Genomic DNA, 25,907 nt, shown 5'->3' on the forward strand with positions numbered 1-25,907 from the left:
CAGGTGTATGTCTTCATCAACACAGGTGTATATCTTCACCAACACAGGTGTGTGTCTTCATCAACACAGGTGTATATCTTCACCAACACAGCTGTATATCTTCATCAACACAGGTGTATGTCTTCATCAACACAGGTGTGTCTTCATCAACACAGGTGCGTCTTCATCAACACAGGTGTGTCTTCACCAACACAGGTGTATGTCTTCATCAACACAGGTGTATGTCTTCATCAGCACAGGTGTGTGTCTTCATCAACACAGGTGTATGTCTTCATCAACACAGGTGTATGTCTTCATCAACACAGGTGTATGTCTTCATCAACACAGGTGTGTCTTCATCAACACAGGTGTATGTCTTCATCAACACAGGTGTATGTCTTCATCAACACAGGTGTATATCTTCATCAACACAGGTGTGTCTTCATCAACACAGGTGTATGTCTTCATCAACACAGGTGTATATCTTCATCAACACAGGTGTATGTCTTCATCAACACAGGTGTGTCTTCATCAACACAGGTGTGTCTTCACCAACACAGGTGTATGTCTTCATCAACACAGGTGTATGTCTTCATCAACACAGGTGTGTGTCTTCATCAACACAGGTGTATATCTTCATCAACACAGGTGTGTCTTCATCAACACAGGTGTATGTCTTCATCAACACAGGTGTATGTCGTCATCAACACAGGTGTATATCTTCACCAACACAGGTGTGTGTCTTCATCAACACAGGTGTATATCTTCACCAACACAGTTGTATATCTTCATCAACACAGGTGTATGTCTTCACCAACACAGGTGTATATCTTCATCAACACAGGTGTGTCTTCATCAACACAGGTGTGTGTCTTCATCAACACAGGTGTGTCTTCACCAACACAGGTGTATATCTTCACCAACACAGGTGTGTGTCTTCATCAACACAGGTGTCTGTCTTCATCAACACAGGTGTGTGTCTTCATCAACACAGGTGTGTGTCTTCATCAACACAGGTGTGTCTTCATCAACACAGGTGTGTGTCTTCATCAACACAGGTGTGTCTTCATCAACACAGGTGTGTGTCTTCATCAACACAGGTGTATATCTTCACCAACACAGGTGTATGTCTTCATCAACACAGGTGTATGTCTTCATCAACACAGGTGTATATCTTCATCAACACAGGTATGTCTTCATCAACACAGGTGTATGTCTTCATCAACACAGGTGTATGTCTTCATCAACACAGGTGTGTGTCTTCATCAAGACAGGTGTGTCTTCATCAAGACAGGTGTGTCTTCACCAACACAGGTGTGTCTTCACCAACACAGGTGTATGTCTTCACCAACACAGGTGTATGTCTTCATCAACACAGGTGTATGTCTTCATCAACATAGGTGTATGTCTTCATCAACACAGGTGTATGTCTTCATCAACACAGGTGTATGTCTTCATCAACACAGGTGTGTGTCTTCACCAACACAGGTGTATGTCTTCATCAACACAGGTGTATGTCTTCATCAACACAGGTGTGTCTTCATCAACACAGGTGTATGTCTTCACCAACACAGGTGTATATCTTCATCAACACAGGTGTGTCTTCATCAACACAGGTGTGTCTTCATCAACACAGGTGTGTCTTCATCAACACAGGTGTATGTCTTCACCAACACAGGTGTATGTCTTCACCAACACAGGTGTGTCTTCATCAACACAGGTGTGTCCTCATCAACACAGGTGTGTCTTCATCAACACAGGTGTATGTCTTCACCAACACAGGTGTATGTCTTCACCAACACAGGTGTGTCTTCACCAACAGAGGTGTATGTCTTCACCAACACAGGTGTATGTCTTCATCAACACAGGTGTATGTCTTCATCAACACAGGTGTATGTCTTCATCAACACAGGTGTATGTCTTCATCAACACAGGTGTATGTCTTCATCAACACAGGTGTATGTCTTCACCAACACAGGTGTATGTCTTCATCAACACAGGTGTATGTCTTCATCAACACAGGTGTATGTCTTCATCAACACAGGTGTATATCTTCACCAACACAGGTGTATGTCTTCACCAACACAGGTGTATATCTTCATCAACACAGGTGTATGTCTTCATCAACACAGGTGTGTCTTCACCAACACAGGTGTATGTCTTCATCAACACAGGTGTATGTCTTCATCAACACAGGTGTATGTCTTCATCAACACAGGTGTGTCTTCATCAACACAGGTGTATGTCTTCATCAACACAGGTGTATGTCTTCATCAACACAGGTGTATATCTTCATCAACACAGGTGTGTCTTCATCAACACAGGTGTATGTCTTCATCAACACAGGTGTATATCTTCATCAACACAGGTGTATGTCTTCATCAACACAGGTGTGTCTTCATCAACACAGGTGTGTCTTCACCAACACAGGTGTATGTCTTCATCAACACAGGTGTATGTCTTCATCAACACAGGTGTGTGTCTTCATCAACACAGGTGTATATCTTCATCAACACAGGTGTTTCTTCATCAACACAGGTGTATGTCTTCATCAACACAGGTGTATGTCTTCATCAACAAAGGTGTATATCTTCACCAACACAGGTGTGTGTCTTCATCAACACAGGTGTATATCTTCACCAACACAGTTGTATATCTTCATCAACACAGGTGTATGTCTTCACCAACACAGGTGTATATCTTCATCAACACAGGTGTGTCTTCATCAACACAGGTGTGTGTCTTCATCAACACAGGTGTGTCTTCACCAACACAGGTGTATATCTTCACCAACACAGGTGTGTGTCTTCATCAACACAGGTGTCTGTCTTCATCAACACAGGTGTGTGTCTTCATCAACACAGGTGTGTGTCTTCATCAACACAGGTGTGTCTTCATCAACACAGGTGTGTGTCTTCATCAACACAGGTGTGTCTTCATCAACACAGGTGTGTGTCTTCATCAACACAGGTGTATATCTTCACCAACACAGGTGTATGTCTTCATCAACACAGGTGTATGTCTTCATCAACACAGGTGTATATCTTCATCAACACAGGTGTGTCTTCATCAACACAGGTGTATGTCTTCATCAACACAGGTGTATGTCTTCATCAACACAGGTGTGTGTCTTCATCAAGACAGGTGTGTCTTCATCAAGACAGGTGTGTCTTCACCAACACAGGTGTGTCTTCACCAACACAGGTGTATGTCTTCACCAACACAGGTGTATGTCTTCATCAACACAGGTGTATGTCTTCATCAACATAGGTGTATGTCTTCATCAACACAGGTGTATGTCTTCATCAACACAGGTGTATGTCTTCATCAACACAGGTGTGTGTCTTCACCAACACAGGTGTATGTCTTCATCAACACAGGTGTATGTCTTCATCAACACAGGTGTGTCTTCATCAACACAGGTGTATGTCTTCACCAACACAGGTGTATATCTTCATCAACACAGGTGTGTCTTCATCAACACAGGTGTGTCTTCATCAACACAGGTGTGTCTTCATCAACACAGGTGTATGTCTTCACCAACACAGGTGTATGTCTTCACCAACACAGGTGTGTCTTCATCAACACAGGTGTGTCTTCATCAACACAGGTGTGTCTTCATCAACACAGGTGTATGTCTTCACCAACACAGGTGTATGTCTTCACCAACACAGGTGTGTCTTCACCAACAGAGGTGTATGTCTTCACCAACACAGGTGTATGTCTTCATCAACACAGGTGTATGTCTTCATCAACACAGGTGTATGTCTTCATCAACACAGGTGTATGTCTTCATCAACACAGGTGTATGTCTTCACCAACACAGGTGTATGTCTTCATCAACACAGGTGTATGTCTTCATCAACACAGGTGTATGTCTTCACCAACACAGGTGTATGTCTTCATCAACACAGGTGTATGTCTTCATCAACACAGGTGTATGTCTTCACCAACACAGGTGTGTCTTCACCAACACAGGTGTATGTCTTCACCAACACAGGTGTATGTCTTCATCAACACAGTTGTATATCTTCATCAACACAGTTGTATATCTTCATCAACACAGGTGTATGTCTTCATCAACACAGGTGTGTCTTCACCAACACAGGTGTATATCTTCATCAACACAGGTGTGTGTCTTCATCAACACAGGTGTGTCTTCATCAACACAGGTGTGTCTTCATCAACACAGGTGTATGTCTTCACCAACACAGGTGTGTCTTCATCAACACAGGTGTATATCTTCATCAACACAGGTGTGTCTTCACCAACACAGGTGTATGTCTTCATCAACACAGGTGTGTCTTCACCAACACAGGTGTATGTCTTCATCAACACAGGTGTGTGTCTTCATCAACACAGGTGTATGTCTTCACCAACACAGGTGTATATCTTCATCAACACAGGTGTGTCTTCATCAACACAGGTGTGTGTCTTCATCAACACAGGTGTGTCTTCACCAACACAGGTGTATATCTTCACCAACACAGGTGTGTGTCTTCATCAACACAGGTGTCTGTCTTCATCAACACAGGTGTGTGTCTTCATCAACACAGGTGTGTGTCTTCATCAACACAGGTGTGTCTTCATCAACACAGGTGTGTGTCTTCATCAACACAGGTGTGTCTTCATCAACACAGGTGTGTGTCTTCATCAACACAGGTGTATATCTTCACCAACACAGGTGTATGTCTTCATCAACACAGGTGTATGTCTTCATCAACACAGGTGTATATCTTCATCAACACAGGTATGTCTTCATCAACACAGGTGTATGTCTTCATCAACACAGGTGTATGTCTTCATCAACACAGGTGTGTGTCTTCATCAAGACAGGTGTGTCTTCATCAAGACAGGTGTGTCTTCACCAACACAGGTGTGTCTTCACCAACACAGGTGTATGTCTTCACCAACACAGGTGTATGTCTTCATCAACACAGGTGTATGTCTTCATCAACATAGGTGTATGTCTTCATCAACACAGGTGTATGTCTTCATCAACACAGGTGTATGTCTTCATCAACACAGGTGTGTGTCTTCACCAACACAGGTGTATGTCTTCATCAACACAGGTGTATGTCTTCATCAACACAGGTGTGTCTTCATCAACACAGGTGTATGTCTTCACCAACACAGGTGTATATCTTCATCAACACAGGTGTGTCTTCATCAACACAGGTGTGTCTTCATCAACACAGGTGTGTCTTCATCAACACAGGTGTATGTCTTCACCAACACAGGTGTATGTCTTCACCAACACAGGTGTGTCTTCATCAACACAGGTGTGTCTTCATCAACACAGGTGTGTCTTCATCAACACAGGTGTATGTCTTCACCAACACAGGTGTATGTCTTCACCAACACAGGTGTGTCTTCACCAACAGAGGTGTATGTCTTCACCAACACAGGTGTATGTCTTCATCAACACAGGTGTATGTCTTCATCAACACAGGTGTATGTCTTCATCAACACAGGTGTATGTCTTCATCAACACAGGTGTATGTCTTCATCAACACAGGTGTATGTCTTCACCAACACAGGTGTATGTCTTCATCAACACAGGTGTATGTCTTCATCAACACAGGTGTATGTCTTCATCAACACAGGTGTATATCTTCACCAACACAGGTGTGTGTCTTCATCAACACAGGTGTATGTCTTCACCAACACAGGTGTATATCTTCATCAACACAGGTGTATGTCTTCATCAACACAGGTGTGTCTTCATCAACACAGGTGTGTCTTCATCAACACAGGTGTGTCTTCACCAACACAGGTGTATGTCTTCATCAACACAGGTGTATGTCTTCATCAACACAGGTGTGTCTTCACCAACACAGGTGTATGTCTTCATCAACACAGGTGTATGTCTTCATCAACACAGGTGTATGTCTTCATCAACACAGGTGTGTCTTCATCAACACAGGTGTATGTCTTCATCAACACAGGTGTATGTCTTCATCAACACAGGTGTATATCTTCATCAACACAGGTGTGTCTTCATCAACACAGGTGTATGTCTTCATCAACACAGGTGTATATCTTCATCAACACAGGTGTATGTCTTCATCAACACAGGTGTGTCTTCATCAACACAGGTGTGTCTTCACCAACACAGGTGTATGTCTTCATCAACACAGGTGTATGTCTTCATCAACACAGGTGTGTGTCTTCATCAACACAGGTGTATATCTTCATCAACACAGGTGTGTCTTCATCAACACAGGTGTATGTCTTCATCAACACAGGTGTATGTCTTCATCAACAAAGGTGTATATCTTCACCAACACAGGTGTGTGTCTTCATCAACACAGGTGTATATCTTCACCAACACAGTTGTATATCTTCATCAACACAGGTGTATGTCTTCACCAACACAGGTGTATATCTTCATCAACACAGGTGTGTCTTCATCAACACAGGTGTGTGTCTTCATCAACACAGGTGTGTCTTCACCAACACAGGTGTATATCTTCACCAACACAGGTGTGTGTCTTCATCAACACAGGTGTCTGTCTTCATCAACACAGGTGTGTGTCTTCATCAACACAGGTGTGTGTCTTCATCAACACAGGTGTGTCTTCATCAACACAGGTGTGTGTCTTCATCAACACAGGTGTGTCTTCATCAACACAGGTGTGTGTCTTCATCAACACAGGTGTATATCTTCACCAACACAGGTGTATGTCTTCATCAACACAGGTGTATGTCTTCATCAACACAGGTGTATATCTTCATCAACACAGGTATGTCTTCATCAACACAGGTGTATGTCTTCATCAACACAGGTGTATGTCTTCATCAACACAGGTGTGTGTCTTCATCAAGACAGGTGTGTCTTCATCAAGACAGGTGTGTCTTCACCAACACAGGTGTGTCTTCACCAACACAGGTGTATGTCTTCACCAACACAGGTGTATGTCTTCATCAACACAGGTGTGTCTTCACCAACACAGGTGTATGTCTTCATCAACACAGGTGTGTGTCTTCATCAACACAGGTGTATGTCTTCACCAACACAGGTGTATATCTTCATCAACACAGGTGTGTCTTCATCAACACAGGTGTGTGTCTTCATCAACACAGGTGTGTCTTCACCAACACAGGTGTATATCTTCACCAACACAGGTGTGTGTCTTCATCAACACAGGTGTCTGTCTTCATCAACACAGGTGTGTGTCTTCATCAACACAGGTGTGTGTCTTCATCAACACAGGTGTGTCTTCATCAACACAGGTGTGTGTCTTCATCAACACAGGTGTGTCTTCATCAACACAGGTGTGTGTCTTCATCAACACAGGTGTATATCTTCACCAACACAGGTGTATGTCTTCATCAACACAGGTGTACGTCTTCATCAACACAGGTGTATATCTTCATCAACACAGGTATGTCTTCATCAACACAGGTGTATGTCTTCATCAACACAGGTGTATGTCTTCATCAACACAGGTGTGTGTCTTCATCAAGACAGGTGTGTCTTCATCAAGACAGGTGTGTCTTCACCAACACAGGTGTGTCTTCACCAACACAGGTGTATGTCTTCACCAACACAGGTGTATGTCTTCATCAACACAGGTGTATGTCTTCATCAACATAGGTGTATGTCTTCATCAACACAGGTGTATGTCTTCATCAACACAGGTGTATGTCTTCATCAACACAGGTGTGTGTCTTCACCAACACAGGTGTATGTCTTCATCAACACAGGTGTATGTCTTCATCAACACAGGTGTGTCTTCATCAACACAGGTGTATGTCTTCACCAACACAGGTGTATATCTTCATCAACACAGGTGTGTCTTCATCAACACAGGTGTGTCTTCATCAACACAGGTGTGTCTTCATCAACACAGGTGTATGTCTTCACCAACACAGGTGTATGTCTTCACCAACACAGGTGTGTCTTCATCAACACAGGTGTGTCTTCATCAACACAGGTGTGTCTTCATCAACACAGGTGTATGTCTTCACCAACACAGGTGTATGTCTTCACCAACACAGGTGTGTCTTCACCAACAGAGGTGTATGTCTTCACCAACACAGGTGTATGTCTTCATCAACACAGGTGTATGTCTTCATCAACACAGGTGTATGTCTTCATCAACACAGGTGTATGTCTTCATCAACACAGGTGTATGTCTTCATCAACACAGGTGTATGTCTTCACCAACACAGGTGTATGTCTTCATCAACACAGGTGTATGTCTTCATCAACACAGGTGTATGTCTTCATCAACACAGGTGTATATCTTCACCAACACAGGTGTGTGTCTTCATCAACACAGGTGTATGTCTTCACCAACACAGGTGTATATCTTCATCAACACAGGTGTATGTCTTCATCAACACAGGTGTGTCTTCATCAACACAGGTGTGTCTTCATCAACACAGGTGTGTCTTCACCAACACAGGTGTATGTCTTCATCAACACAGGTGTATGTCTTCATCAACACAGGTGTGTCTTCACCAACACAGGTGTATGTCTTCATCAACACAGGTGTATGTCTTCATCAACACAGGTGTATGTCTTCATCAACACAGGTGTGTCTTCATCAACACAGGTGTATGTCTTCATCAACACAGGTGTATGTCTTCATCAACACAGGTGTATATCTTCATCAACACAGGTGTGTCTTCATCAACACAGGTGTATGTCTTCATCAACACAGGTGTATATCTTCATCAACACAGGTGTATGTCTTCATCAACACAGGTGTGTCTTCATCAACACAGGTGTGTCTTCACCAACACAGGTGTATGTCTTCATCAACACAGGTGTATGTCTTCATCAACACAGGTGTGTGTCTTCATCAACACAGGTGTATATCTTCATCAACACAGGTGTGTCTTCATCAACACAGGTGTATGTCTTCATCAACACAGGTGTATGTCTTCATCAACAAAGGTGTATATCTTCACCAACACAGGTGTGTGTCTTCATCAACACAGGTGTATATCTTCACCAACACAGTTGTATATCTTCATCAACACAGGTGTATGTCTTCACCAACACAGGTGTATATCTTCATCAACACAGGTGTGTCTTCATCAACACAGGTGTGTGTCTTCATCAACACAGGTGTGTCTTCACCAACACAGGTGTATATCTTCACCAACACAGGTGTGTGTCTTCATCAACACAGGTGTCTGTCTTCATCAACACAGGTGTGTGTCTTCATCAACACAGGTGTGTGTCTTCATCAACACAGGTGTGTCTTCATCAACACAGGTGTGTGTCTTCATCAACACAGGTGTGTCTTCATCAACACAGGTGTGTGTCTTCATCAACACAGGTGTATATCTTCACCAACACAGGTGTATGTCTTCATCAACACAGGTGTATGTCTTCATCAACACAGGTGTATATCTTCATCAACACAGGTGTGTCTTCATCAACACAGGTGTGTCTTCATCATCACAGGTGTGTCTTCATCAACACAGGTGTATGTCTTCACCAACACAGGTGTATGTCTTCACCAACACAGGTGTGTCTTCATCAACACAGGTGTGTCTTCATCAACACAGGTGTGTCTTCATCAACACAGGTGTATGTCTTCACCAACACAGGTGTATGTCTTCACCAACACAGGTGTGTCTTCACCAACAGAGGTGTATGTCTTCACCAACACAGGTGTATGTCTTCATCAACACAGGTGTATGTCTTCATCAACACAGTTGTATGTCTTCATCAACACAGGTGTATGTCTTCATCAACACAGGTGTATGTCTTCATCAACACAGGTGTATGTCTTCACCAACACAGGTGTATGTCTTCATCAACACAGGTGTATGTCTTCATCAACACAGGTGTATGTCTTCACCAACACAGGTGTATGTCTTCATCAACACAGGTGTATGTCTTCATCAACACAGGTGTATGTCTTCACCAACACAGGTGTGTCTTCACCAACACAGGTGTATGTCTTCACCAACACAGGTGTATGTCTTCATCAACACAGTTGTATATCTTCATCAACACAGTTGTATATCTTCATCAACACAGGTGTATGTCTTCACCAACACAGGTGTATGTCTTCATCAACACAGGTGTGTCTTCACCAACACAGGTGTATGTCTTCATCAACACAGGTGTATGTCTTCATCAACACAGGTGTGTGTCTTCATCAACACAGGTGTATATCTTCATCAACACAGGTGTGTCTTCATCAACACAGGTGTATGTCTTCATCAACACAGGTGTATGTCTTCATCAACAAAGGTGTATATCTTCACCAACACAGGTGTGTGTCTTCATCAACACAGGTGTATATCTTCACCAACACAGTTGTATATCTTCATCAACACAGGTGTATGTCTTCACCAACACAGGTGTATATCTTCATCAACACAGGTGTGTCTTCATCAACACAGGTGTGTGTCTTCATCAACACAGGTGTGTCTTCACCAACACAGGTGTATATCTTCACCAACGCAGGTGTGTCTTCATCAACACAGGTGTCTGTCTTCATCAACACAGGTGTGTGTCTTCATCAACACAGGTGTGTGTCTTCATCAACACAGGTGTGTCTTCATCAACACAGGTGTGTGTCTTCATCAACACAGGTGTGTCTTCATCAACACAGGTGTGTGTCTTCATCAACACAGGTGTATATCTTCACCAACACAGGTGTATGTCTTCATCAACACAGGTGTATGTCTTCATCAACACAGGTGTATATCTTCATCAACACAGGTGTGTCTTCATCAACACAGGTGTATGTCTTCATCAACACAGGTGTATGTCTTCATCAACACAGGTGTGTGTCTTCATCAAGACAGGTGTGTCTTCATCAAGACAGGTGTGTCTTCACCAACACAGGTGTGTCTTCACCAACACAGGTGTATGTCTTCACCAACACAGGTGTATGTCTTCATCAACACAGGTGTATGTCTTCATCAACATAGGTGTATGTCTTCATCAACACAGGTGTATGTCTTCATCAACACAGGTGTATGTCTTCATCAACACAGGTGTGTGTCTTCACCAACACAGGTGTATGTCTTCATCAACACAGGTGTATGTCTTCATCAACACAGGTGTGTCTTCATCAACACAGGTGTATGTCTTCACAAACACAGGTGTATATCTTCATCAACACAGGTGTGTCTTCATCAACACAGGTGTGTCTTCATCATCACAGGTGTGTCTTCATCAACACAGGTGTATGTCTTCACCAACACAGGTGTATGTCTTCACCAACACAGGTGTGTCTTCATCAACACAGGTGTGTCTTCATCAACACAGGTGTGTCTTCATCAACACAGGTGTATGTCTTCACCAACACAGGTGTATGTCTTCACCAACACAGGTGTGTCTTCACCAACAGAGGTGTATGTCTTCACCAACACAGGTGTATGTCTTCATCAACACAGGTGTATGTCTTCATCAACACAGGTGTATGTCTTCATCAACACAGGTGTATGTCTTCATCAACACAGGTGTATGTCTTCATCAACACAGGTGTATGTCTTCACCAACACAGGTGTATGTCTTCATCAACACAGGTGTATGTCTTCATCAACACAGGTGTATGTCTTCACCAACACAGGTGTATGTCTTCATCAACACAGGTGTATGTCTTCATCAACACAGGTGTATGTCTTCACCAACACAGGTGTGTCTTCACCAACACAGGTGTATGTCTTCACCAACACAGGTGTATGTCTTCATCAACACAGTTGTATATCTTCATCAACACAGTTGTATATCTTCATCAACACAGGTGTATGTCTTCACCAACACAGGTGTATGTCTTCATCAACACAGGTGTGTCTTCACCAACACAGGTGTATATCTTCATCAACACAGGTGTGTGTCTTCATCAACACAGGTGTGTCTTCATCAACACAGGTGTGTCTTCATCAACACAGGTGTATGTCTTCACCAACACAGGTGTGTCTTCATCAACACAGGTGTATATCTTCATCAACACAGGTGTGTCTTCACCAACACAGGTATATGTCTTCATCAACACAGGTGTGTCTTCACCAACACAGGTGTATGTCTTCATCAACACAGGTGTGTGTCTTCATCAACACAGGTGTATGTCTTCACCAACACAGGTGTATGTCTTCATCAACACAGGTGTGTCTTCATCAACACTAGTGTGTGTTAAAAGACGTACACCTGGGTTAGAAGACGTACACCTGGGTTAGAAGACGTACACCTGGGTTAGAAGGCATACACCTGGGTTAGAAGACGTACACCAGGGTTAGAAGACGTACACCTGGATTAGAAGACGTACACCTGGGTTAGAAGACGTACACCTGGATTAGAAGACGTACACCTGGGTTAGAAAACGTACACCTGGATTAGAAGACGTACACCTGGGTTAGAAGGCGTACACCTGGGTTAGAAGACATACACCTGGATTAGAAGACGTACACCTGGGTTAGAAGACGTACACCTGGATTAGAAGACGTACACCTGGATTAGAAGACGTACACCTGGATTAGAAGACGTACACCTGGATTAGAAGACGTACACCTGGATTAGAAGACGTACACCTGGATTAGAAGACGTACACCTGGGTTAGAAGACGTACACCTGGGTTAGAAGACGTACACCTGGGTTAGAAGACATACACCTGGATTAGAAGACGTACACCTGGGTTAGAAGATGTACACCTGGATTAGAAGACGTACACCTGGATTAGAAGACGTACACCTGGGTTAGAAGACGTACACCTGGGTTAGAAGACATACACCTGGATTAGAAGACGTACACCTGGGTTAGAAGACATACACCTGGATTAGAAGACGTACACCTGGGTTAGAAGACATACACCTGGATTAGAAGACGTACACCTGGGTTAGAAGACGTACACCTGGGTTAGAAGACGTACACCTGGGTTAGAAGACATACACCTGGATTAGAAGACGTACACCTGGGTTAGAAGACGTACACCTGGATTAGAAGACGTACACCTGGATTAGAAGACGTACACCTGGGTTAGAAGACGTACACCTGGATTAGAAGACATACACCTGGATTAGAAAACGTACACCTGGATTAGAAGACGTACACCTGGGTTAGAAGACGTACACCTGGATTAGAAGACATACACCTGGATTAGAAGACATACACCTGGGTTAGAAGACGTACACCTGGTTTAGAAGACATACACCTGGATTAGAAGACGTACACCTGGGTTAGAAGACATACACCTGGGTCAGAAGACATTCACCTGGGTTAGAAGGCATACACCTGGGTTAGAAGGCGTACACCTGGGCTAGAAGGCGTACACAGCATTGGAAGGAGCTGAGTTTATAGTAATGAATATGTCTATATCATTAGAGAGAGGACAAGCCAACCAAAACATATGACTTGATAGTTGGCCATCAGAATGTACCATAATAATCAGTCCCAAATGGCACCCTATATAGTGCACTACTTTAGACCAGAGCCCTATTCCCTATATAGTGCACTACTTCAGACCAGAGCCCTATTCCCTATATAGTGCACTACTTCAGACCAGAGCCCTATTCCCTATATAGTGCACTACTTTAGACCAGAGCCCTATTCCCTATATAGTGCACTACTTCAGACCAGAGTCCTATTCCCTATGTAGTGCACTACTTTAGACCAGAGCCCTAATTCCTTATATAGTGCACTACTTCAGACCAGAGCCCTATTCCCTATATAGTGCACTACTTTAGACCAGAGCCCTATTCCCTATATAGTGCACTACTTTAGACCAGAGCCCTATTCCCTATATAGTGCAGTACTTTTGACCAGGGACCCTTTTCCCTATATAGTGCACTACTTTTGACCAGGGACCCTATTCCCTTCATAGTGCACTACTTTTGACAAGGGACCATATTTCCTTCATAGTGCACTACTTTTGACCAGGGCCCATAGGGAGACTCATTTATCCGCATGATTCTTATCAGCAGGGATCTCATATCTCATTCCTCCATCCCCCAGAAGGGCCATGATATTTGGGTGATACAGCAGGATTCTTACCCCTAGTAGGGCCATGATATTGGGGTGATACAGCAGGATTCTTACCCCCAGTAGGGCCATGATGTTGGGGTGATACAGCAGCATTCTTACCCCAAGTAGGACCATGATATTGGGGTGATACAGCAGGATTCTTACCCCAAGTAGGGCCATGATATTGGGGTGATACAGCAGGATTCTTACCCCCAGAAGGGCCATGATATTGGGGTGATACAGCAGGATTCTTACCCCCAGTAGGGCCATGATATTGGGGTGATATAGCAGGATTCTTACCCCCAGAAGGGCCATGATATTGGGGTGATACAGCAGGATTCTTACCCCCAGAAGGGCCATGATATTGGGGTGATACAGCAGGATTCTTACCCCCAGAAGGGCCATGATATTGGGGTGATACAGCAGGATTCTTACCCCCAGTAGGGCCATGATATTAGGGTGATACAGCAGGATTCTTACCCCCAGTAGGGCCATGATATTGGGGTGATACAGCAGGATTCTTACCCCAAGTAGGGCCATGATGTTGGGGTGGTGCAGCATTGCAAACAGCTTGGCTTCCTGACGAACGCTCTCTAGGATCTGTCCCTCCTCCTCATCGGGGTCCCGCCTCGCAGCCTTCACCGCCACCTCCGCCCCCCGCCACATGGCACGGTACACCTTCCCAAAACCACCCACCCCGATGATCTCCTCCAGGGTCAGCTCCGAGAAGTCAACCTCCAGAACTGAGGGAGAGAGGGAACAGGGTATGAGAAGGAACAGGGTATGAGAGGTAACAGGGTATGAGAGGTAACAGGGTAACAGAGAAGTAACAAGGAACAGGGTATGAGAAGGAATGGGATATGCGAAGGAACAGGGTATCAAGGAACAGGGTATCAAGCAACAGGAAATGAGAAGGAAGAGGGTATTAGAGGGAAACAGGGATACCAAGAGACAATATTGGACAGAGAGAGATACAAAGAGACAATATTGGACAGAGAGACAGAAACAGGGATACCAAGAGACAATATTGGACAGAGAGACAGAAACAGGGGTACCAAGAGACAATATTGGACAGAGAGACAGAAACAGGGATACCAAGAGACAATATTGGACAGAGAGAGAGAGAAACAGGGAACCAAGAGACGATATTGGACAGAGAGAGATACCAAGAGACAATATTGGACAGAGAGACAGAAACAGGGATACCAAGAGACAATATTGGACAGAGACACAGAAACAGGGAACCAAGAGACAATATTGGACAGAGAGAGAGACAAACAGGGAACCAAGAGACGATATTGGACAGAGAGACAGAAACAGGGATACCAAGAGACGATATTGGACAGAGAGAGAGAAACAGGGATACCAAGAGACGATATTGGACAGAGAGACAGAAACAGGGATACCAAGAGACGATATTGGACCGAGAGAGAGAAACAGGGAACCAAGAGACGATATTGGACAGAGAGACAGAAACAGGGATACCAAGAGACAATATTGGACAGAGACACAGAAACAGGGATACCAAGAGATGATATTGGACAGAGAGACAGAAACAGGGATACCAAGAGACAATATTGGACAGAGAGACAGAAACAGGGAACCAAGAGACGATATTGGACAGAGAGGCAGAAACAGGGAACCAAGAGACAATATTGGACAGAGAGAGAGAGAAACAGGGATACCAATAGACAATATTGGACAGAGAGAGAGAGAAACAGGGAACCAAGAGACAATATTGGACGGAGAGACAGAAACAGGGATACCAAGAGACAATATTGGACAGAGAGACAGAAACAGGGAACCAAGAGACAATATTGGACAGAGAGACAGAAACAGGGATACCAAGAGACAATAGTGGACAGAGAGACAGAAACAGGGGTACCAAGAGACAATATTGGACAGAGAGAGAGAGAAACAGGGATACCAAGAGACAATATTGGACAGAGAGAGATACCAAGAGACAATATTGGACAGAGAGACAGAAACAGGGATACCAAGAGACAATCTTGTACAGAGAGACAGAAACAGGGATACCAAGAGACGATATTGGACGGAGAGAGAGAGAAACAGGGAACCAAGAGACGATATTGGACAGAGAGAGAAACAGGGATACCAAGAGACAATATTGGACAGAGAGAGAAACAGGGATACCAAGAGACAATATTGGACAGAGAGAGAGAGAAACAGGGAACCAAGAGACGATATTGGACAGAGAGACAGAAACAGGGATACCAAGAGACAATATTGGACAGAGAGACAGAAACAGGGAACCAAGAGACGATATTGGACAGAGAGGCAGAAACAGGCTACCAAGAGACAATATTGGACAGAGAGACAGAAACAGGGATACCAAGAGACAATATTGCACAGAGAGACAGAAACAGGGAACCAAGAGACAATATTGGACAGAGAGACAGAAACAGGGATACCAAGAGACAATATTGGACAGAGAGAGAAACAGGGATACCAAGAGACAATATTGGACAGAGAGAGAGAGAAACAGGGATACCAAGAGACAATATTGGACAGAGAGAGATACCAAGAGACAATATTGGACAGAGAGACAGAAACAGGGATACCAAGAGACAATATTGGACAGAGAGAGAGAAACAGGGAACCAACAGACGATATTGGACAGAGACAGAGAAACAGGGATACCAAGAGAGGATATTGGACAGAGACACAGAAACAGGGAACCAAGAGACAATATTGGACAGAGAGAGAGAGACAAACAGGGAACCAAGAGACGATATTGGACAGAGAGACAGAAACAGGGATACCAAGAGACGATATTGGACAGAGAGAGAGAAACAGGGAACCAAGAGACGATATTGGACAGAGAGGCAGAAACAGGGAACCAAGAGACAATATTGGACAGAGAGACAGAAACAGGGATACCAAGAGACGATATTGGACAGAGAGACAGAAACAGGGAACCAAGAGACGATATTGGACAGAGAGGCAGAAACAGGGAACCAAGAGACAATATTGGACAGAGAGAGAGAGAAACAGGGATACCAATAGACAATATTGGACAGAGAGAGAGAGAAACAGGGAACCAAGAGACAATATTGGACGGAGAGACAGAAACAGGGATACCAAGAGACAATATTGGACAGAGAGACAGAAACAGGGAACCAAGAGACAATATTGGACAGAGAGACAGAAACAGGGATACCAAGAGACCACATTGGACAGAGAGACAGAAACAGGGGTACCAAGAGACAATATTGGACAGAGAGACAGAAACAGGGATACCAAGAGACAATATTGGACAGAGAGAGAGAGAAACAGGGATACCAAGAGACAATATTGGACAGAGAGAGAGAAACAGGGATACCAAGAGACAATATTGGACAGAGAGAGAGAGAAACAGGGATACCAAGAGACAATATTGGACAGAGAGAGATACCAAGAGACAATATTGGACAGAGAGACAGAAACAGGGATACCAAGAGACAATCTTGTACAGAGAGACAGAAACAGGGATACCAAGAGACGCTATTGGACAGAGAGAGAGAGAAACAGGGAACCAAGAGACGATATTGGACAGAGAGAGAAACAGGGATACCAAGAGACAATATTGGACAGAGAGAGAAACAGGGATACCAAGAGACAATATTGGACAGAGAGAGAGAGAAACAGGGAACCAAGAGACGATATTGGACAGAGAGACAGAAACAGGGATACCAAGAGACAATATTGGACAGAGAGACAGAAACAGGGAACCAAGAGACGATATTGGACAGAGAGGCAGAAACAGGCTACCAAGAGACAATATTGGACAGAGAGACAGAAACAGGGATACCAAGAGACAATATTGCACAGAGAGACAGAAACAGGGAACCAAGAGACAATATTGGACAGAGAGACAGAAACAGGGATACCAAGAGACAATATTGGACAGAGAGAGAAACAGGGATACCAAGAGACAATATTGGACAGAGAGAGAGAGAAACAGGGATACCAAGAGACAATATTGGACAGAGAGAGATACCAAGAGACAATATTGGACAGAGAGACAGAAACAGGGATACCAAGAGACAATATTGGACAGAGAGAGAGAAACAGGGAACCAACAGACGATATTGGACAGAGAGAGAGAAACAGGGATACCAAGAGACGATATTGGACAGAGACACAGAAACAGGGAACCAAGAGACAATATTGGACAGAGAGAGAGAGACAAACAGGGAACCAAGAGACGATATTGGACAGAGAGACAGAAACAGGGATACCAAGAGACGATATTGGACAGAGAGAGAGAAACAGGGATACCAAGAGACGATATTGGACAGAGAGACAGAAACAGGGATACCAAGAGATGATATTGGACCGAGAGAGAGAAACAGGGAACCAAGAGACGATATTGGACAGAGAGACAGAAACAGGGATACCAAGAGACAATATTGGACAGAGAGACAGAAACAGGGATACCAAGAGACGATATTGGACAGAGAGACAGAAACAGGGATACCAAGAGACAATATTGGACAGAGAGACAGAAACAGGGAACCAAGAGACGATATTGGACAGAGAGGCAGAAACAGGGAACCAAGAGACAATATTGGACAGAGAGAGAGAGAAACAGGGATACCAAGAGACAATATTGGACCGAGAGAGAGAAACAGGGAACCAAGAGACAATATTGGACGGAGAGACAGAAACAGGGATACCAAGAGACAATATTGGACAGAGAGACAGAAACAGGGAACCAAGAGACAATATTGGACGGAGAGACAGAAACAGGGATACCAAGAGACAATATTGGACAGAGAGAGAGAAACAGGGAACCAAGAGACAATATTGGACAGAGAGACAGAAACAGGGATACCAAGAGACAATCTTGTACAGAGAGACAGAAACAGGGATACCAAGAGACGATATTGGACAGAGAGAGAGAGAAACAGGGAACCAAGAGACGATATTGGACAGAGAGAGAAACAGGGATACCAAGAGACAATATTGGACAGAGAGAGAAACAGGGATACCAAGAGACAATATTGGACAGAGAGAAAGAGAAACAGGGAACCAAGAGACGATATTGGACAGAGAGACAGAAACAGGGATACCAAGAGACAATATTGGACAGAGAGACAGAAACAGGGAACCAAGAGACGATATTGGACAGAGAGGCAGAAACAGGGTACCAAGAGACAATATTGGACAGAGAGACAGAAACAGGGATACCAAGAGACAATATTGCACAGAGAGACAGAAACAGGGAACCAAGAGACAATATTGGACAGAGAGACAGAAACAGGGATACCAAGAGACAATATTGGACAGAGAGAGAAACAGGGATACCAAGAGACAATATTGGACAGAGAGAGAGAAACAGGGATACCAAGAGACAATATTGGACAGAGAGAGAAACAGGGATACCAAGAGACAATATTGGACAGAGAGAGAGAGAAACAGGGAACCAAGAGACGATATTGGACAGAGAGAGAGAAACAGGGATACCAAGAGACAATATTGGACAGAGACACAGAAACAGGGATACCAAGAGACAATAGTGGACAGAGAGAGCGAGAAACAGGGAACAAAGAGACGATATTGGACAGAGAAAGAGAGAAACAGGGAACCAAGAGACGATATTGGACAGAGAGACAGAAACAGGGATACCAAGAGACGATATTGGACAGAGAGAGGAAACAGGGATACCAAGAGACGATATTGGACAGAGAGACAGAAACAGGGATACCAAGAGACAATATTGGACAGAGAGAGGAAACAGGGATACCAAGAGACAATATTGGACAGAGAGACAGAAACAGGGAACCAAGAGACGATATTGGACAGAGAGACAGAAACAGGGTACCAAGAGACGATATTGGACAGAGAGACAGAAACAGGGATACCAATAGACAATATTGGACAGAGAGAGAGAAACAGGGATACCAAGAGACGATATTGGACAGAGAGACAGAGAAACAGGGATACCAAGAGACGATATTGGACAGAGAGACAGAAACAGGGATACCAAGAGACAATATTGGACAGAGAGACAGAAACAGGGAACCAAGAGACGATATTGGACAGAGAGAGAGAAACAGGGATACCAAGAGACGATATTGGACAGAGAGACAGAAACAGGGAACCAAGAGACGATATTGGACAGAGAGACAGAAACAGGGATACCAAGAGACGATATTGGACAGAGAGACAGAAACAGGGTACCAAGAGACAATATTGGACAGAAAGACAGAGAAACGGGGAACCAAGAGACAATATTGGACAGAGAGAGAGAGAAACAGGGAACCAAGAGACGATATTGAACAGAGACACAGAAACAGGGAACCAAGAGACGATATTGGACAGAGAGAGAGCAATGAGAGACTAAAGGTAATGTAAAGGGCCATACAGACTGGCATGAACAGACGTCCTCTATACAAAAACATAATTAAATTATTCATAACCATAAATTAGCTTCAATCAAATTATTGTATTTCTCTGCCTTTCTCACCAATGCACCTAGCCTGGTTCCAGGTCTGTTTGTGTCATATCAACTCCTCGCCGGCATGATAGGGAGCGGCAAGTGGCATGATGGCCCAAACAGACTGGTACACAGGTTACAATGCACCAGGAAATCATAAAGATTAGGTCTCTATTCAGTCTGTAAAGCTGAAGACTTGGGGCTCTATTCAGTCTGTAAAGCTGAAGACTTAGGTCTCTATTCAGTCTGTAAAGCTGAAGACCTAGGGCTCTATTCAGTCTGTAAATCTGAAGACCTAGGGCTCTATTCAGTCTGTAAAACTGAAGACTTAGGGCTCTATTCAGTCTGTAAAGCTGAAGACTTAAGGCTTTATTCAGTCTGTAAAGCTGAAGACTTAGGTCTCTATTCAGTCTGTAAAGCTGAAGACCTAGGGCTCTATTCAGTCTGTAAAGCTGAAGACTTAGAGCTCTATTCAGTCTGTAAAGCTGAAGAATTAGGTCTCTATTCAGTCTGTAAAGCTGAAGACTTAGGGCTCTATTCAGTCTGTAAAGCTGAAGAATTACGGCTCTATTCAGTCTGTAAAGCTGAAGAATTAGGTCTCTATTCAGTCTGTAAAGCTGAAGACTTAGGGCTCTATTCAGTCTGTAAAGCTGAAGAATTACGGCTCTATTCAGTCTGTAAAGCTGAAGACTTAGAGCTCTATTCAGTCTGTAAAGCTGAAGACTTAGATCTCTATTCAGTCTGTAAAGCGAAAGACTTAGAGCTCTATTCAGTCTGTAAAGCTGAAGACTTAGATCTCTATTCAGTCTGTAAAGCGAAAGACTTAGAGCTCTATTCAGTCTGTAAAGCTGAAGACTTAGAGCTCTATTCAGTCTGTAAAGCTAAAAACTTTGGGCTCTATTTAGTCTGCAAAGCTGAAGACTTGGAGCTCTATTCAGTCTGTAAAGCTGAAGACTTAGGGCTCTATTCAGTCTGTAAAGCTGAAGACATAGGGCTCTATTCAGTCTGTAAAGCTGAAGACTTAGGGCTCTATTCAGTCTGTAAAGCTGAAGACTTAGGGCTCTATTCAGTCTGTAAAGCTGAAGACTTAGGGCTCTATTCAGTCTGTAAAGCTGAAGACTTAGGGCTCTATTCAGCCTGTAAAGCTGAAGACTTAGAGCTCTATTCAGTCTGTAAAGCTGAAGCGTTACAGATTTTGAGATAGAAATGTAAGTGAGCCCGACATCTGCAGCGTTTACCATGAATGCTGCCTCCGCTAAAGAGGGACGAACTGCCTTTAAATTTCAATCACGTTGTAAAGCTGAACTTCCACGATGCGGCTCGAATAGAGCCCTTGACAGTTTTTGTTAGTTGACACCCACTACTTCTCCATCTACAATAGAGTCTATGGGTAATGTAGGTACTGTATGTTGGTGGTAAACGTTGACATCGTGAATCACTAACAGTCTGCTAAGCAGCCCGACTGACCTTGATAAATATTTCACTAGAGATGTTGTACAGTATGTGATGTGAAAGTAGGCCAGCAGCCATGCTGCCTCTGAAACATGGAGTATGTGTCCCAAACCATACCCTATCACCCCATGCAGTGCACTACTTTTGACCAGGTCCCATAGGGCTCTAGTTAAAAGTAGTGCACTATATAGGGAACACCCAGCAAACCGGGAACATTCCCAGAACATTAGATTTCCATTAAGTTCTAGTTAGGGTTTTATTTAACGTCCCAAAAACATCAAATTAATGTTTTTGAAAACAAAATGTGTTTTACTTTTCAATTAAAAAAAGAATGAAATATCCTTGGAATGTTCTCTTAACATTCACTAAAATGTTGTGCATAACATCTGTAACAACCACCTCAGAACATTCCCCAACATCTGTAACAACCACCACGGAACATTCCCCAACATCTGTAACAACCACCACGGAACATTCCCCAACATCTGTAACAACCACCACGGAACATTCCCCAACATCTGTAACAACCACCACGGAACATTCCCCAACATCTGTAACAACCACCACAGAACATTCCCCAACATCTGTAACAACCACCGCGGAACATTCCCCAACATCTGTAACAACCACCACGGAACATTCCCCAACATCTGTAACAACCACCGCGGAACATTCCCCAACATCTGTAACAACCACCACAGAACATTCCCCAACATCTGTAACAACCACCACGGAACATTCCCCAACATCTGTAACAACCCCCGCGGAACATTCCCCAACATCTGTAACAACCACCACGGAACATTCCCCAACATCTGTAACAACCACCGCGGAACATTCCCCAACATCTGTAACAACCACCACGGAACATTCCCCAACATCTGTAACAACCACCGCGGAACATTCCCCAACATCTGTAACAACCACCGCGGAACATTCCCCAACATCTGTAACAACTACCACGGAACATTCCCCAACATCTGTAACAACCACAACATAACATTCCACAACATCTGTAACAACCACTTCAGAACATTCCCCCAACATCTGTAACAACCACCACGGAACATTCCACAACATCTGTAACAACCACCACAGAACATTCCCCAACATCTGTAACAACCACCACGGAACATTCCCCAACATCTGTAACAACCACCTCAGAACATTCCCCAACATCTGTAACAACCACCTCAGAACATTCCCCCAACATCTGTAACAACCACCACGGAACATTCCCCAACATCTGTAACAACCACCACGGAACATTCCACAACATCTGTAACAACCACCACAGAACATTCCCCAACATCTGTAACAACCACCACGGAACATTCCACAACATCTGTAACAACCACCACGGAACATTCCACAACATCTGTAACAACCACCACAGAACATTCCCCAACATCTGTAACAACCACCACGGAACATTCCCCAACATCTGTAACAACCACCACAGAACATTCCCCAACATCTGTAACAACCATCTCAGAACATTCCCCAACATCTGTAACAACCACTCTGAGAACATTCCCCAACATCTGTAACAACCACCACAGAACATTCCCCAACATCTGTAACAACCACCTCAGAACATTCCCCAACATCTGTAACAACCACCACGGAACATTCCACAACATCTGTAACAACCACCACAGAACATTCCCCAACATCTGTAACAACCACCACGGAACATTTCCCAACATCTGTAATAACCACCACAGAACATTCCCCAACATCTGTAACAACCACCACGGAACATTCCCCCAACATCTGTAACAACCACTCTCAGAACATTCCCCAACATCTGTAACAACCACCACAGAACATTCCCCAACATCTGTAACAACCACCACAGAACATTCCCCAACATCTGTAACAACCACCGAGGAACATTCCCCAACATCTGTAACAACCACCGCGGAACATTCCCCAACATCTGTAACAACCACCTCAGAACATTCCCCAACATCTGTAACAACCACCACAGAACATTCCCCAACATCTGTAACAACCACCACAGAACATTCCCCAACATCTGTAACAACCACCTCAGAACATTCCCCAACATCTGTAACAACCACCACAGAACATTCCCCAACATCTGTAACAACCACCACAGAACATTCCCCAACATCTGTAACAACCACCGCGGAACATTCCCCAACATCTGTAACAACCACAACATAACATTCCACAACATCTGTAACAACCACCTCAGAACATTCCACAACATCTGTAACAACCACCACAGAACATTCCCCAACATCTGTAACAACCACCTCAGAACATTCCCCAACATCTGTAACAACCACCACAGAACATTCCCCAACATCTGTAACAACCACCTCAGAACATTCCCCAACATCTGTAACAACCACCTCAGAACATTCCCCAACATCTGTAACAACCACCACATAACATTCCACAACATCTGTAACAACCACCTCAGAACATTCCCCAACATCTGTAACAACCACCACAGAACATTCCCCAACATCTGTAACAACCACCACAGAACATTCCCCCAACATCTGTAACAACCACCTCAGAACATTCCCCAACATCTGTAACAACCACCACAGAACATTCCCAAACATCTGTAACAACCACCACAGAACATTCCCCCAACATCTGTAACAACCACCTCAGAACATTCCCCAACATCTGTAACAACCATCTCAGAACATTCCCCAACATCTGTAACAACCACTCTGAGAACATTCCCCAACATCTGTAACAACCACCACAGAACATTCCCCAACATCTGTAATAACCACCACAGAACATTTCCCCAACATCTGTAACAACCACCACAGAACATTCCCCAACATCTGTAACAACCACCGAGGAACATTCCCCAACATCTGTAACAACCACTCTCAGAACATTCCCCAACATCTGTAACAACCACCACAGAACATTCCCCAACATCTGTAACAACCACCACAGAACATTCCCAAACATCTGTAACAACCACCACAGAACATTCCCCCAACATCTGTAACAACCACCTCAGAACATTCCCCAACATCTGTAACAACCATCTCAGAACATTCCCCAACATCTGTAACAACCACTCTGAGAACATTCCCCAACATCTGTAACAACCACCACAGAACATTCCCCAACATCTGTAACAACCACCACAGAACATTTCCCCAACATCTGTAACAACCACCACAGAACATTCCCCAACATCTGTAACAACCACCGAGGAACATTCCCCAACATCTGTAACAACCACTCTCAGAACATTCCCCAACATCTGTAACAACCACCACAGAACATTCCCCAACATCTGTAACAACCACCGAGGAACATTCCCCAACATCTGTAACAACCACTCTCAGAACATTCCCCAACATCTGTAACAACCACCACAGAACATTCCCCAACATCTGTAACAACCACCACAGAACATTCCCCAACATCTGTGACAACCACCACAGAACATTCCCCCAACATCTGTAGCAACCACCACAGAACATTCCCCAACATCTGTAACAACCACCACAGAACATTCCCCAACATCTGTAACAACCACCACAGAACATTCCCCAACATCTGTAACAACCACCACAGAACATTCCCCAACATCTGTAACAACCACCACAGAACATTCCCCAACATCTGTAACAACCACCGAGGAACATTCCCCAACATCTGTAACAACCACTCTCAGAACATTCCCCAACATCTGTAACAACCACCACAGAACATTCCCCAACATCTGTAACAACCACCACAGAACATTCCCCAACATCTGTGACAACCACCACAGAACATTCCCCAACATCTGTAACAACCACCACAGAACATTCCCCAACATCTGTAACAACCACCGCGGAACATTCCCCAACATCTGTAACAACCACAACATAACATTCCACAACATCTGTAACAACCACCTCAGAACATTCCACAACATCTGTAACAACCACCACAGAACATTCCCAAACATCTGTAACAACCACCACAGAACATTCCCCCAACATCTGTAACAACCACCTCAGAACATTCCCCAACATCTGTAACAACCATCTCAGAACATTCCCCAACATCTGTAACAAACACTCTGAGAACATTCCC

At 43.9% G+C, this 25,907-nt stretch overlaps 1 protein-coding gene across 1 annotated transcript in view; it reads right to left on the reverse strand.

Annotated features, from left to right (window-relative positions):
* The window catches only part of map3k9 (mitogen-activated protein kinase kinase kinase 9), a 76,473-nt gene that overhangs the window by 45,210 nt on the left and 5,356 nt on the right, over positions 1-25,907 (reverse strand). Inside the window, exon 2 of the mRNA XM_055862471.1 lies at positions 14,444-14,661. Coding sequence (XP_055718446.1) covers positions 14,444-14,661 — 218 coding nt within the window. The remainder of the gene's footprint in view (positions 1-14,443; positions 14,662-25,907) is intronic.

This window comes from Salvelinus fontinalis, chromosome 15, assembly GCF_029448725.1.
Source record: "Salvelinus fontinalis isolate EN_2023a chromosome 15, ASM2944872v1, whole genome shotgun sequence".
NCBI classification, from domain to species: domain Eukaryota; kingdom Metazoa; phylum Chordata; class Actinopteri; order Salmoniformes; family Salmonidae; genus Salvelinus; species Salvelinus fontinalis.